Genomic DNA, 14287 nt, shown 5'->3' on the forward strand with positions numbered 1-14287 from the left:
CTTCAGGCTTGTCATAAATCAAAGTTGCCACAGAATTAGAGAGAGGAGATATGGGGGTGATCCAGGAAACTGGGTTTTCAGGGAGATCCAACCAGTTCAGGTGACAGGAGATCCACCAGTTGAGGTGACACATCTATCTCACAGCCTACTGCCATAGGGAGAGGCTGAGAGAATTGCTTACTCAAACTTACACAACTCCTTTGTGCTGACAAAGAAATAGTTAATAGGCATATTACTAAAGGAACAAGTCCCGTAGTATTTTCCCAGTTATTAAAAAAAGACCATTATTTAATATTAAAATAAATGTGCTATTTTTTTACCAGATTAAGCTCAGTGTTTAACCAAGAAGTTTCAAGTTCACCTGGGAAGTTGGTAGACACAAGGCCCCAAAAAAGTCCATGGTCCTTATAGTTCACCACTAATTAGAAATAGATAAGATTAAACGACCTTGCCTGCTTTATGTGTAAATGCACTTGGCACAGATGACAGATAATCCAGTAACTGTGTATATCAAAATTCAGAAAGATAAAAAACATTCAATGGTTCTGGGAGTTGTCACTGAAAACTATTTTTACTTCCATCTTTTTGTTTATGTTGCTATGGTGAACAGAACATACAGCAATATTTCTTTTAAAAATTGCCAACAGGTCCGTGTATTAATTCAAACACCATATAATAAGAAAATCCCATCTCGTCATGTATCATTCTATGGTGTATGTGTAGGAAGCTGCATGGTGTGGTGTGGGACTAAGATTTCCATTGTGTGTATAGCAGCAGCAGAAAGAAAATCTTCCGTAAGGTAGAAACAAACCACTCAGAGAGCCCTGAAATGCTGTCTGGGGTATTTACATGCACTGCATGCCTGTGAGCTATTAATATGTTTGTTTACAAAGCGAAATTATTTATTTTCTTTTAAAAATAATCTATCCTCATTTTCTGTTTCACATAAATTAGTAGATTGAAACTAGTGGGGGAAAAAAGTTAAAACCAGGAAATTTTAAAGTCAGTAAATCTTGGCAAGAAATCACTGGTATTTCATGAAATCCTTCCCAGGTTTGACACAGAATAGATATTAACCACACAACTGAAGAGAAAGTACCTGTGGAGAGGCTGCCCTGCGTAACTTTGGTTTCCTCTCTGAAAGAGATTGGGGTAGGAGAAACAGCAATTTAGCTCCTTTGTCTACTGCAATACTCCATTAGATATTGCCTAATATCTTGAATAAAATAACCTGAAGGACACTCCTGACATGGATTCATAATAGAAAGTTTTAATATACTACTTTTCTTTCTCATTAATATGTTGAGTAATTCTATATAATTTACAGACTGATATAAACTTTAAAATGTTTGTTTTGAATATAGCCTGTTATTCATTTTTCCAGGTAAAATACGTTACAGTGGAAATTACAGCAATAAAAATTAGGCTTTTGTTTTTCTAAAGAATTTTAGATTATTTAGAATGCGTTATGTCTTTGCATAGGTCGAGGACTTGAATACAGAGATAAGAAATGAGTACCATAAAAGATACACAGATAAAAAGATATACAGATAAAAAAGAATTCTTTTTTCTTTCCATCTGTCTTAGAGACAAGATCTACACACTAACACACAGAAGAAAAAACAAGCATAGTCCCTAAATTTTCTGAGCATTTATCTATTAAGCCATGCTTAAGTGTGTTATTAGCACCTTTGGAGTCTTTCCTCTATGAAAATCATGCAGTTATTTACCTTTCACAAATTTGTGCATGTAATTAAAACTTTTACTGAGATGAGTCAGGTAGTATATTTATTTTGACCCAGTTAGCTGTTATCTTAAGAAAAAAAAAACTTTTTATTTGACTCCTAAATATTTAAAGTGGAGCTGGCTCTCTCGATGCCAATTTTCTCCCACCATCCAAACAGATCCAGGATGACTGGAGAAGAATGTATTTCTGAATGGAATTTGCCACTTTTCATTTTTAGCACTGATTTTTTTAATTAAAGATTAGGAAATAACACCAACTCTTGTCCCTTCTGCATCTTTGTGAGTTTTTTCAATTGTCGGTGTACTTCTACAAGCACAACTGGCAAGCAGTTGTAGTGTTTTCAATGGATTTAATATGCCCTATTTTTAAATTGCATTGTTCCCTCCCATGACATTTGAGGTTATAATGCTATATTTTGTTTATTGAAGGTAGGGATCTGTTAATTAAGATGTGACTAGGAAAAAATACAAGACATGGAATAAATTACAACCAAAATTCCCCAAATCCCAGGACTGGTGCAAGCAAGGATAAACCTCAGCAGACTCAATACTACCCAAAAAAAGAACAAAAACCAGAGACTCAACTTTGGTATCAAACAGAAAAATCAGCCCTGAAGAATCCTGCATTGGGATAAAAATGTCATAGCAACAGCAAGGGCCTTAAATATTAGCAGACACACTGTGATTCCATGCAATTCTACATGCCCAGATACATTTCTGCAAACTCTGACTGGAATTAACACCAGCAAGATTAAAATGAATTAATCATATTTTATATTCTTTTTCTTTTTTTTTTCTTATGTAACATCAGGCATATGGTATTGCCCTTGAAACCCCCTTGTACCTTGTTTTCTGAAACACAAAAGAGAAAAAAGAAGAGAGGGAAAGAGAAAAAAAATTATGATCCCTGAGGAAGTTATCCTAAAATAAACAAATGCAATTTTTTTTTCCATAAAGTTTTGACACAATTGTGGAACTAGTGGGTTTCTGAGATGTTGCGACAGTTACTAAACCTTAACAGTGTGTCATTCAAATGGCTGTGAGCAGAAATGTTACGCTACTTAACAGACGGTGTCATCTCATTCCAGCGCTATCACTTTTTGTGTCTGTTAAGCCGCCTGATGCTGTATGGGTACTTGCAGGCAGTCAAGTATTTTGTTTACTGGCAGGGCAAACACAGCCGGGCAAGGAGTCCAGCTCTGTCGCATTGCTCATCTACAGAGAAATAACCTTCACCTGATGGGAACAGCCAGAAAGGGATGGGGTCAGGCGCTGGTCTTTCTGCCACGGGTATCGCTCAGAGCCAGCATGATGTAGTGCTCTGTGGTACGGAGATCTGCCTCCAACCCGTGGAGGAGACTGAAGGTATTTGTCACGGGTAACTGGACTCCTGTGTCACAGACCATTAATAGTCTGGGATGGATTGGAGTTGGTGACGTTCACAGGATCATTTTGATAATATATTAGCAAATTTCTGAGCTATTGAGCTCCTCTGAATATCCTCAGAGCTGCCAGATTTCCGTCAGTATCCATTACTTACACCGCAAACTTTGTGTTCATTTACACTTTCTTAAAGTAACCAATAGTCCCACATCACATCAGTACTTTGTTCCCTATCCTCAACCCTCAAGTCATCTTGTTAATGAGAAATGCAAACTACTTATCACCTCACAGCACACACTTCTCCGTGGATGGGCCTTTTTTCTCTCCATCCAAACCAGGTCACAGTTGGCTACTGTCATGTGGCTCAGAGGCTTCTCTGGCTGTAAAGCCTTTTGTTTATGCAGGCTGCACAAGCCATCTCCCTCAGGTGAAAACACACTTTTCAACAATGGTCCACGTACAGGTGCACTTTTCACTGCTGTGGTTTGTAACCAACAGCTTACAGATGGAGAAGACTGAAAAGACGTTGATGAATGTATCTATTTTCCTGCATATGCATTATAAACCACTTTTGCATTTTTTTGTGTCACTGGTATATAATAATACATCTGGATCTGTTTCGAGAGGGTCTTAACAAAGTCCATCATTTTATACTAATATGTTAAAGTAATGCACACTCCTTAAGAGAGAGGGTTATGGTTCCTTAGCACTGAAATGACTGTGAACTGCTGAAATGGATGAGATCATTGCTTTATCCTTTCCAAGCATTGGGATCTTAAAAGGCTGGAGTACACGATAGAAAAAAAAATTATAATTCAAAAAATACCCTGGGCCAATTTTTTTTAAAAAGTACATATCTAAAATAAAACATTTGGTCACCTATGTATTTAACAACAGAGCAGTTCCCAGAAAAGCAACAGTAAGCTTCAGAATTAATATTAATACATTAAGCTGAATAAGTCACTTGGAGCTCATTTGCATGATCTGTAGAAGGGGAGTAAACAGAGAGATCCCATTTGTTTGAATAAGAAAAAAAAGGAAAGGTCAATGTTCTGACCCACAATTTAGGAAATTATTCCATTCCTAAGGTAATCAGCCTGTCATCCAAATAATTCCCTCCTCGCTCATTGCAAGAAACTATAATAAAAGCAAAGTTGCCTGTCTAAAGTTGCTATGGCATTTAGATATACAACAATCTGGCCCATGACCTTCAGTAGTTAAGTTCCCAAGTCTTCAAGAGCGCAAGTTTTTCTCATACACAGTTTTCCCAAGAATGCTGCTCAAATCTCTCATTTGGAGATTAAACAGCAGTCGATATGCATAATGGAAAGTACCTCCTACACGCAGCTCCTTTCACCCAAAAACTGCTACACTATAACTGTGATGAGCTATCACATTATCGTCGCCACATCAAATCAAAAACATCTGGTCATAAAAAAATGTTTATTTTATTTGTTCAATTTCAGAGAAGGTTAGAGGTTTTCTAACAGAGGAACAGATAAGCCTATATCCTGATACAGTATGTTAAGCAGTGTTAGGTCATTTAGGGATACATTTACCTTTGTTCCTCTTCATGCTGTATGTCAAAAATGCCACAGGTTCAAATTGGTGACTTTAAGACGGACAAGGGCACAAAGACTCAACAAAAGTAAAAAAATAATCTATATCCACCACAACAGGCATCCAAAGATGTCATATACATTACGATGTTACCTAGGTTGTTCTCAGTGACTTCGCACACACAGATGCTGGCCTTCAGCTATTTCCACCTCAGTCTCACGTGCATAGTAATGCTAAGTAACAATAACCCATTGCCTACACCTGCTTTGGAGGAAGCTATGAGAGATTCTACTGCTGTCATCATATAGCTCCCATTTTTTTGGGAATGCAAGCAAATTGTTCACTGTCTTTATTGTGGAATTTTAAACAAAAATACAACAAAATATTTGTCTCATATTTAAAGGATCCTAATTTAGGACATGTAATTGATTAAAAAGCAACACTGATTCATTCAATTATGTTAAACAAGACAAGATTTACATAATTGTATCACATTGCTAGATCAGATTGAACAGGATTTAAATGATCAATTAGGACATATATCTCGAGACAGAATCGTCTTGGCTAATATAAGAGGCAAAGGGGTACTATTGTGAAGCATGCTATTACACATATCTCTCCTTTTTTACTGTGAAAATAGACAGCTCTTCCTCTTAAGGAAAAGAACTAAACACAGTGATATTGCTTCAGAGGAAGTGCCATTTGCAAGGTTGCATGTGCTTTCTAAATTATTTGTCATTAGTATGTGTTTTATACCGGTTTTCCTACAAAATTTCAAAATAATTGATGTAGCCTTTGAGGCAAAAAAAATCCAAGTAGTAACTCAGAGAGTCAAGGGTCTAAACACAGAGCAAATAATGCTATATTCACACAGGACAGATGGCTGAAGAAATTTAAAAATTAAATAAACACCAGTGAACTAAAAATGGGGATAACAGAAAGGGCAGAAGTCTGGAGGCAGAGGAGGACCCTGCATCCCTATCGCTTTGCTCCCCATGAGCCCAGGGACAGTGGGAGTTAGGGAACCTTTCCAGATTTGACAGACTCCATACACTTACCCACGGCTGCTCAAAACTGTAAGTACGTCTCCTGTCTTCCACATCCTCATCTTGCTTTGCTTGCTGAAACTCTTGTCTCAGGCGCTGTATCCGGTCATGATTGTTAGGGGTTGATCTGTTGCTAAAAGAGGGAGGATGGACATTATCAATATACTTAGGAACTGCCATCTGTGACTGTAATCTCTTAACAAGGGACTGCTACTACAGTGCAGGAGTACAGACTTAAAAATAATTTCCAAGCATTTAGCACAAAGGTCTTTATTTTTTAAAAGATGATTAATGATGTTTGATTTATAAGGAAGCTTCAGATAGTGTAAGGATAAGACGAATGAGGCTATTCCTAAAAATCATCAAAAGTCGCTGGCACCTTTTCAGTCTACATTACTCCTAGAAATGAAGAGCAATGCATGTGCTAGTGTCAGACTTAACATAAAGGGAAATTAAGAGAAAAGTCCTAATGATCTCTGCTACTGAATAAACATGAAAGATACTTTTTCCCAATCAATAAACTTTAGTACTGTCAGATCTTTATTCACATCAAATTCATAACAAAGTCTGAAGGCCCTACCTATATACAATTTGATTATTCTCCCCAATCAATAAGAGTCTGTCATCCCTTAGTTCTGTTTTTAACAAGTCTTTTAAACTGATCAGTCTGAAAGCATTAAAAGGCTTGGGGCCCAGTAAAAGGCAATCCATTTGTCAGTGCCATACTCAGGAGAGCATTCGGGCAGCAGACACCGGTGGGGGGCTGGGGAGGGCTCAGCCCTAGAGTACCGCTAGGTACCAGCGCACCCAGGTCCTCGAATCGCAGGTAATCCGCACTCCATAGTGCAAGTTTATGTGAAACCATAATGAAATGTGCACAGGAATGGCTTATTTCACGGTGTAGAGGGCAAGTGGATATTTATTAATCTCGTTGCTGTTTTTCCAGCTGTGCGCTTCACACCTGACCCCTACAACCCCCACCGTATTTCAAACATGCTAATGTGGGAATCACAGGAAGCCTGACAAACAAATATGTTATATCAAGACTAACCAGAAGCATTTTAATCTCTTATTATGGCCTTCTTAAACCCTGCATTTTATTGTTTGTTTCAAAAGAGCTGATGAGGAATTGTCAGCTATTACTTTGTTTCAAAAGAGAAATCTGCAGGGAGACAACAGAAAGCAATTCCATAGATTCCTGTTCTTGGACACAGGGTACAATAAAACACAGTGAATTTATATCCCACGTCTTCTCTCATACGAAAAGAGACGATTCTGGAGTCCATTTGTGACTGTTTTCCATGTCTTTTGGGAATGGTAGTTGCAGTGGATTGGAGGCCATAGGTGTCTGAGACGTTACCTCCCACTCTTTTCAGCGCTATTAAATGGAGTTTATCAGTGCTTGCTTGGCCAAACAGAAAAATTAGCATGGTTCTAGCAAAGGCTAATTTTTGAAGAGGTTTGCTTTTTTTTTCTTTTCTTTGAAACCAAAGGCAAAGAAAAGGAAGGAATTTAGGTAAGTGTTTTCTTTCAATTTTCTTTGCAAATGGGAGCTTTAAGAAATGCTTTATTTGTAGGGTAGGTCAACTTCTATGTTCAAATTGCCATTTTGTAAAGTACAATTAAAAGAAAGCTTTATTTAGAACAGGTGAAAATGAAACATTGTGGCATTTTCAAAATTTCCACTTCATTGTAGGTGTGTTGCTATTTCTATTTCCTTAATTCAACTTAATTTTCTGGAACAGCTTATCTCTATTTGCAGTTTTATGTTATGTAAATTTATTCCTTATTGTCAAATTCTGCCCAGCTTTACTATACAATGATTTGTTTTTTTCCCACGCATTGCTATACACTGCACATTTTAAATGCAATCATCAAAATCCAGTACAAGACATACAAAACACTTTTAAATGGTCTGTTGATTTTTAAAACTTGTATTGTTAATCTAACAAACAAGTAGTCCAATACTTTCTACACAGACAGTGTTTTCTGTAAGCGAAATTGCACTTAAATGTAGCAAAATACTTTAAGTATTACTATTTCAGGTATAAGAACATACGTTTGAAAGACAAATGCCATTGAACTTCAGTGCAAAATTCCTAGGAAAGCACCATACATAGACATCTTGAAGTACTCAAGATGATCAGTAAATAATCAGCCTTCCTTCATCAAGGTTGTTTCAACCTGTAAGGGATCACAGTGCAAAAGTGACACTGGAGCACTTATCCAATGGCAGAGAAAAAGAGAAGGTAAACCTCAAAAGTACTGCACTAAACTCTGTGCATTATATGGAATAGACACACTCTACCAGCCTCAAAATGGGCTATTGGAAGGGTTATTACAGATCTGATGACTTCTGCACATTTTGTGATTGTTATTCATTAAAAAAATTACATCAACAGAGGAATAGCAAGCAAATGCATAGTGTCCATGCCATGAAGCCAAAACATATGTCTCCTCCTGAACAGCAAATGCACGAATTTGACACCCTTTACAACTGCAGATGGAACAACGAGACAAGGAGGATTCTGAGATTTATGATTAATTTGTCTCCAGACCTAAGAAGAACTTATTCTAATGACAAAAAAAAAAAAAAGAAAAGAAAAAAGAAGTCAAACTGATTTAAGTTATTTGAAGTTATTAAAAGGTTTGACAATGGCAGAGAAGATAAATCTTTTAACAGTATTTCTATTTTATCTGAAAAGCAAGGGATATGACCCAAATTTAGAAAATTGCAAAAGAAGTGAATTATAAAAAAGGACTATTTCACAACAGTCCAGAGGAGGGCAACAAAGATGGAGAAGGGTCTAGAGGGTATGTCCTATGAGGAGTGGCTGGGGGAACTGGGATTGTTTAGCCTGGAGAGAAGGAGGCTCAAGGGAGACCTTATCGCTCTCTACAACTACCTGAAAGGAGGTTGTAGTGGGGTGGGGGTCGGCCTCTTCTCCCAGGCAACTAGCAACAGGACTAGAGGACATAGTCTCAAGCTGCGCCAGGGGAGGTTCAGGTTAGACATTAGGAAAAATTTCTTCACAGAAAGGGTTATTAGGCATTGGAATGGGCTACCCAGGGAGTCACTGTCCCTGAAGGTGTTTAAGAAAAGACTAGATGTGGCACTTAGTGCCATGGTCTAGTTGACACAGTGGTGTTAGGTCAAAGGTTGGACTCGATGATCCCAGAGGTCTCTTCCAACCTGGCTGATTCTGTGATTTTGTGAAAAGAAAGAGCTAAAGACAAAACCACTTCTGTATCTAATCAAGTTTCTTTGTGCTCAAAAAGTCTGTGAGACGCAGAAAGTGAGGTCAAGTCAGTGGTTTTATAATAATAATTAAAAAATTAAACATTTTGATTTAGAAGAGGAAAAGGGAAAAGGCAGGCAGCTAAGAAGGGGCTAAGATACTTTCAAGAAAATGTTATTTGAGGGCTTAGACTATATCTCACGTTGGCTGCCTTTCGCTTCCATTTTCCTCTCAATCTTGTTCTGATTCTCTAGGTTAAATTATTCAGCTTCCCACCAGTGAAGGCCTGCACGTCTCCATCCTGGCCTGCCATGCTGTCTGCCATTTCTTTTCATGCCTCTTCATCCAGTTAACTTTATCATCAGTGCTTTTCTGCTATGTTTTTTATGTCTCCTACTGCACTCCCACTGCACTCAGGGAACACTCGGTACACTGACTTGATAGCTCATTCAGCCCCCAGCCAACAATTACTACTTTCAGAAGGAGGGAAATGAAAAAATCACAATCACAATGAAAGACTGACACAAAATTTTTGGAGTCAAAAGTGCAAACTTAATTCCTTTTTGGGTCTTGAGATATTCTGTTTTATCTACAACTCTTTACGTAAGTCACATCATTATCCCTTGGGATACATCTAAACAGATTCACAGAATCACAGAATCACAGAATGTTAGGGATTGGAAGGGACCTCGAAAGATCATCTAGTCCAATCCCCCTGCTGGAGCAGGATTGCCTAGACCATATCACACAGGAACGCGTCCAGGCGGGTTTTGAATGTCTCCAGAGAAGGAGACTCCACAACCTCTCTGGGCAGCCTGTTCCAGTGTTCGGTCACCCTCACCGTAAAGAAGTTTTTCCTCATATTTATGTGGAACCTCCTGTGTTCCAGCTTGCACCCATTGCCCCTTGTCCTGTCAAGGGATGTCACTGAGAAGAGCCTGGCTCCATCCTCATGACACTTGCCCTTTACATATTTATAAACATTAATGAGGTCACCCTTCAGTCTCCTCTTCTCTAAGCTAAAGAGATCCAGTACCCTCAGCCTCTCCTCATAAGGGAGATGTTCCACTCCCTTAATCATCTTCGTGGCTCTGCGCTGGACTCTCTCTAGCAGTTCCCTGTCCTTCTTGAACTGAGGGGCCCAGAACTGGACGCAATATTCCAGATGTGGCCTCACCAGGGCAGAGTAGAGGGGGAGGAGAACCTCTCTCGACCTGCTAACCACACCCCTTCTAATACACCCCAGGATGCCATTGGCCTTCTTGGCCACAAGGGCACACTGCTGGCTCATGCTCATCCTGTTGTCCACTAGGACCCCCAGGTCCCTTTCCCCTACGCTGGTCTCCAGCAGGTCTGCCCCCAACTTGTACTGGTACATGGGGTTGTTCTTGCCCAGATGCAGGACTCTACACTTGCCCTTGTTATATTTCATTAAATTTCTCCCTGCCCAACTCTCCAGCCTGTCCAGGTCTCTCTGAATGGCTGCGCAGCCTTCCGGCATCTCAGCCACTCCTCCCAGTTTTGTGTCATCAGCGAACTTGCTGACAGTGCACTCTATTCCCTCATCCAAGTCATTAATGAATATATTGAATAGGGCTGGTCCCAGTACTGACCCTTGAGGGACTCTGATAGACACAGGCCTCCAACTGGACTCTGTCCCGTTGACCACCACTCTCTGGCCTCTTTCCTTCAGCCAGTTCACAATCCACCTCACTACCCGATCATCCAGACCACATTTCCTCAGTTTAGCTGCGAGGATGCTGTGGGAGACCGTGTCAAACGCTTTACTGAAATCGAGATAGACCACATCCACAGCTTTACCATCATCTATCCACCGGGTTACGTCCTCATAAAAGGCTATCAAGTTGGTTAAGCATGACTTCCCGTTGGTGAAGCCATGCTGAGTGCCCCTAATGATGCCCCTATCCTTGATGTGCCTAGAGACAGCACCAAGGACAAGCTGTTCCATCACCTTTCCGGGGATGGAGGCGAGGCTGACCGGTCTATAGTTACCCAGGTCCTCCTTCTTGCCCTTTTTGAAGACTGGAGTGACATTCGCTTTCCTCCAGTCCTCAGGCACCTCTCCCGTTGCCCACGACTTAGCAAAGATGATGGAGAGTGGCCTAGCAATGACTTCTGCCAGCTCCCTCAGCACCCGCAGGTGAATCCCATCAGGGCCCATGGATTTATGGACATCCAGGTTGTTAATTGGTCCCTGACCAGCCCTCATCTACCAAGACAGATTCCTCCTCTATCCTGACTTCTTCTGAGGCCTCAGGGGTCCGGGACTCCTCAGGACAGCCTCCAGCAGTATAGACAGAGGCAAAGAAGGCATTCAGTAACGCCGCCTTCTTTTTATCCTCTGTCTCCAGGGCCCCCACCTCATTCATCAGTGGGCCTACATTGCCTCTAGTGTTGGCTTTACCTGCAATGTATTTGAAGAAGCCCTTTCTGTTGTCCTTGATCTCTCTTGCAAGGTTTAATTCCAAGGAGGCCTTAGCTTTCCTAGTTGCCTCCCTACATCCTCTGACAACAGACTTATATTCCTCCCAAGTGGCCAGCCCCTCCTTCCATGATCTGTACACCCTCTTCTTCCACTTGAGTTTGCCCAGCAGTTCCCTGCTTAACCATGCAGGTCTCCTGGTACCCTTCCTTGACTTCCTACTTGCTGGGATGCTCTGATCTTGAGCTGGGAAGAAGCAGTCCTTGAATGCTAACCAACTATCTTGGGCCCCCTTACCTTCTAGTACCCTGTCCCATGGTATCCAGTCTAAAGCAAAATGAATTTTGACTTATTGGATAATCATTATATGGTGCAAGTCCCCAAAAGTTTAATTAAATGTACCATGTTTTGTTTGAGTTTTTCATTCAAACGAGCTGAGAATCTGAAGGTAAATTCACCTCAAAGAATTCAAGACTACCAGCAGGAAGGAAGGAGTTCAACTTGAAATCCATCCAAAATGTATTGAAGATTTGACCTATGCTATTTTTAAACTTTTTAAGCAAAACTGGAATGACAGCTGTCTACAGCAACCACAGCTGGCCCAGACAGCCTTCCCTTTTGCCTACTCAATAACAGGATGGCTGTGAACTTACGGAAGATGATTAGCACCTCCTAGCATTGGATGCAAGTGATGTTCTATCAAAGTGCTCTCATTATTAAATGTTCTTAAAAGAAATAAAAATCAAGGAAAGGCTTTTAGGGCCAAAGTTAACTTGGGTTGCAAAGTGGCTGGTCTTCCTTGCACCCCATTGCCTTCCATCTGCAGATGGCACATTTCACAATCAGCTATTTTGTGAGTGCTGCTTTAAAACACACAACTGCCAGCATGGGCTAAAACTGCGACTGTAAGCAAGGCTTAGATAGGCTAGAGCTGTCACGTATTTCCAGAAACAAGCAGCCACAGCAATGACCATCAGAGTCTCAGATCATTAAGCAATGTCTCAGTGTGATGTCATGCACTGATGTACAGAATTGTAATCCTTTCAAAACAGACAGATTTTCAGTGTAATAAAGTAGATAGAAACATGCTACTGAACAGGGATGACTAAAGCTTTGGAAAAAAATTTATTGGCCTGAAAAAGCATGGAAAAAGGTCTTAACACCATCACTAGGCAGTTGCAACATGACTAGAATAACCAAAAGGTTAGTAAACAAACAGTGTTCTTTACACCTTGAAATCTTTTAACATAGATTGGAGCTGCCAGGGACTCACTGCTCTGACCGGCTGCTTAGATCTCTGGATAGCAGTTATAAAACACAGATGGGTTCTTATTTACTTCAAGCTGGCAAATAACTATCACCTATTTGTATAAAATAAATTCCTTTCCATTTGGACGGATTATTCATGTCATATTAAAAATCAAGAGCTGAATTTGAATCTACCTGTGTCTATAGGAAAAGATGAGCAGAAAAAGAGTTTAGTTCATCCCATTGTGGATTAACAATGTCCTTGCTCTTTTGGCCATGCCTTAGTTGGCAGCGCACGTCCTTGTCAAAGTTCAGAACTAGTTGAGTATCTACAAAATTGGCCCCTTCGTTCACGGCTTGAGCATGATGAGAACAGCCCAACAGAAAGCAGAACAGTGATAATCTAATATAAAAGCTTCTGCTACATTTAGTGGAACTCAAGTACCCTCTCGCCACGGTGCTTACTCCAAGCAGATGGATTTGTCTGTTTTGGACGGCCCTTGAGGGTGGATAAGCAGAAACTGTCAAGTTGCTGCAAAAAGCAATGAACGTAAAATAAAATGAAAGTATGCCCTTTACCAGGCTTAAAGTTAGCACCATACTCCAATGCACGGTCTGCTGGTCTGTTCACTTTAAACAGATTTGTTAATTGTCAGTGACACAGATGACTGTGCCCACACACCGTGGGGTTGATGATGGCTGAGCAGTGACAGGGTTTGCACTGTCTCCTTCCTGCCACCAGCTTGGCAGAGCAGCTGGGTCTTTTCCTATTATATTGTTTTATGGTTTATTTTTTGACATCTGAATACCAGTCCTCAAACTTAAATCAGTTTAAGTGATTTGGCTGGTCCTCTCCTTTCAGTGTGCCCTACATACGGTCCCTCTCTGAGACACCAGGGAACACATTTTCCATGAACACATGGATATTAACACATATGGGCATGGTACACAAACAGGAGCAACCATGGCCGGCATCATATAAAAGGGCTGTTCCATGATTACAGAATTACTACAGTCAGTTTGAGAAAAAAAATCAGCTGAGCAAGAGATCAAACTTGTTAGACTACAAATGTACTTGTAACGGTGCAGTTGTAACATGGAAGGAGGCATAGAAAGATTTATCCTACACTACTTCTGTTTTTCTTAACTGTCAAAGAATTTATTAGGAATAAGGCATTAAAAGGTGGGGCAGAGGTGTAAAGAAAAGGAAAATGTATCAATTACAAAACTGCAAATAAAAATAGCTTCTCTGCACAAGCTTCATTAAGTTTTATCAGCTAGTGTCTTGGGGTTTTACACTCAAACCACAGGTCATAAATTCACAACAAATCCCCCATATGTTCACCGAACACCTGAATTCAATTTCCCTTCTAGACGTAAGAAACGGAATGTGCTGCTCAAATTAATTATGCATGCAAAGTTAGTTTCTAACAAGGGCAGCTTCTTGCATACTGAAGGGTATATATCCTATCTGACTTGTTTGCCCCCAGATCTCTTTCAGTCTTGGCTTATTTCTACTGTTCACAAGGTTATAAAAATCCTTCTCTCTTGCCATTTCATATTTGCTAAATGAGCACAGAGCACTGTATATCCTTTAAAGTCTGTGGTTTTTAAAGGCAGCT

General features: G+C 40.1%; 1 protein-coding gene across 1 annotated transcript in view; it reads right to left on the bottom strand.

The window, feature by feature from the left end:
* PARD3 (par-3 family cell polarity regulator) overlaps nucleotides 1-14287 on the bottom strand; it is a 482350-nt gene that overhangs the window by 9387 nt on the left and 458676 nt on the right. The window contains 1 exon segment of the mRNA XM_068405039.1: nucleotides 5748-5868. Coding sequence (XP_068261140.1) covers nucleotides 5748-5868 — 121 coding nt within the window.

Source organism: Nyctibius grandis, chromosome 7, assembly GCF_013368605.1.
Source record: "Nyctibius grandis isolate bNycGra1 chromosome 7, bNycGra1.pri, whole genome shotgun sequence".
NCBI lineage: Eukaryota > Metazoa > Chordata > Aves > Nyctibiiformes > Nyctibiidae > Nyctibius > Nyctibius grandis.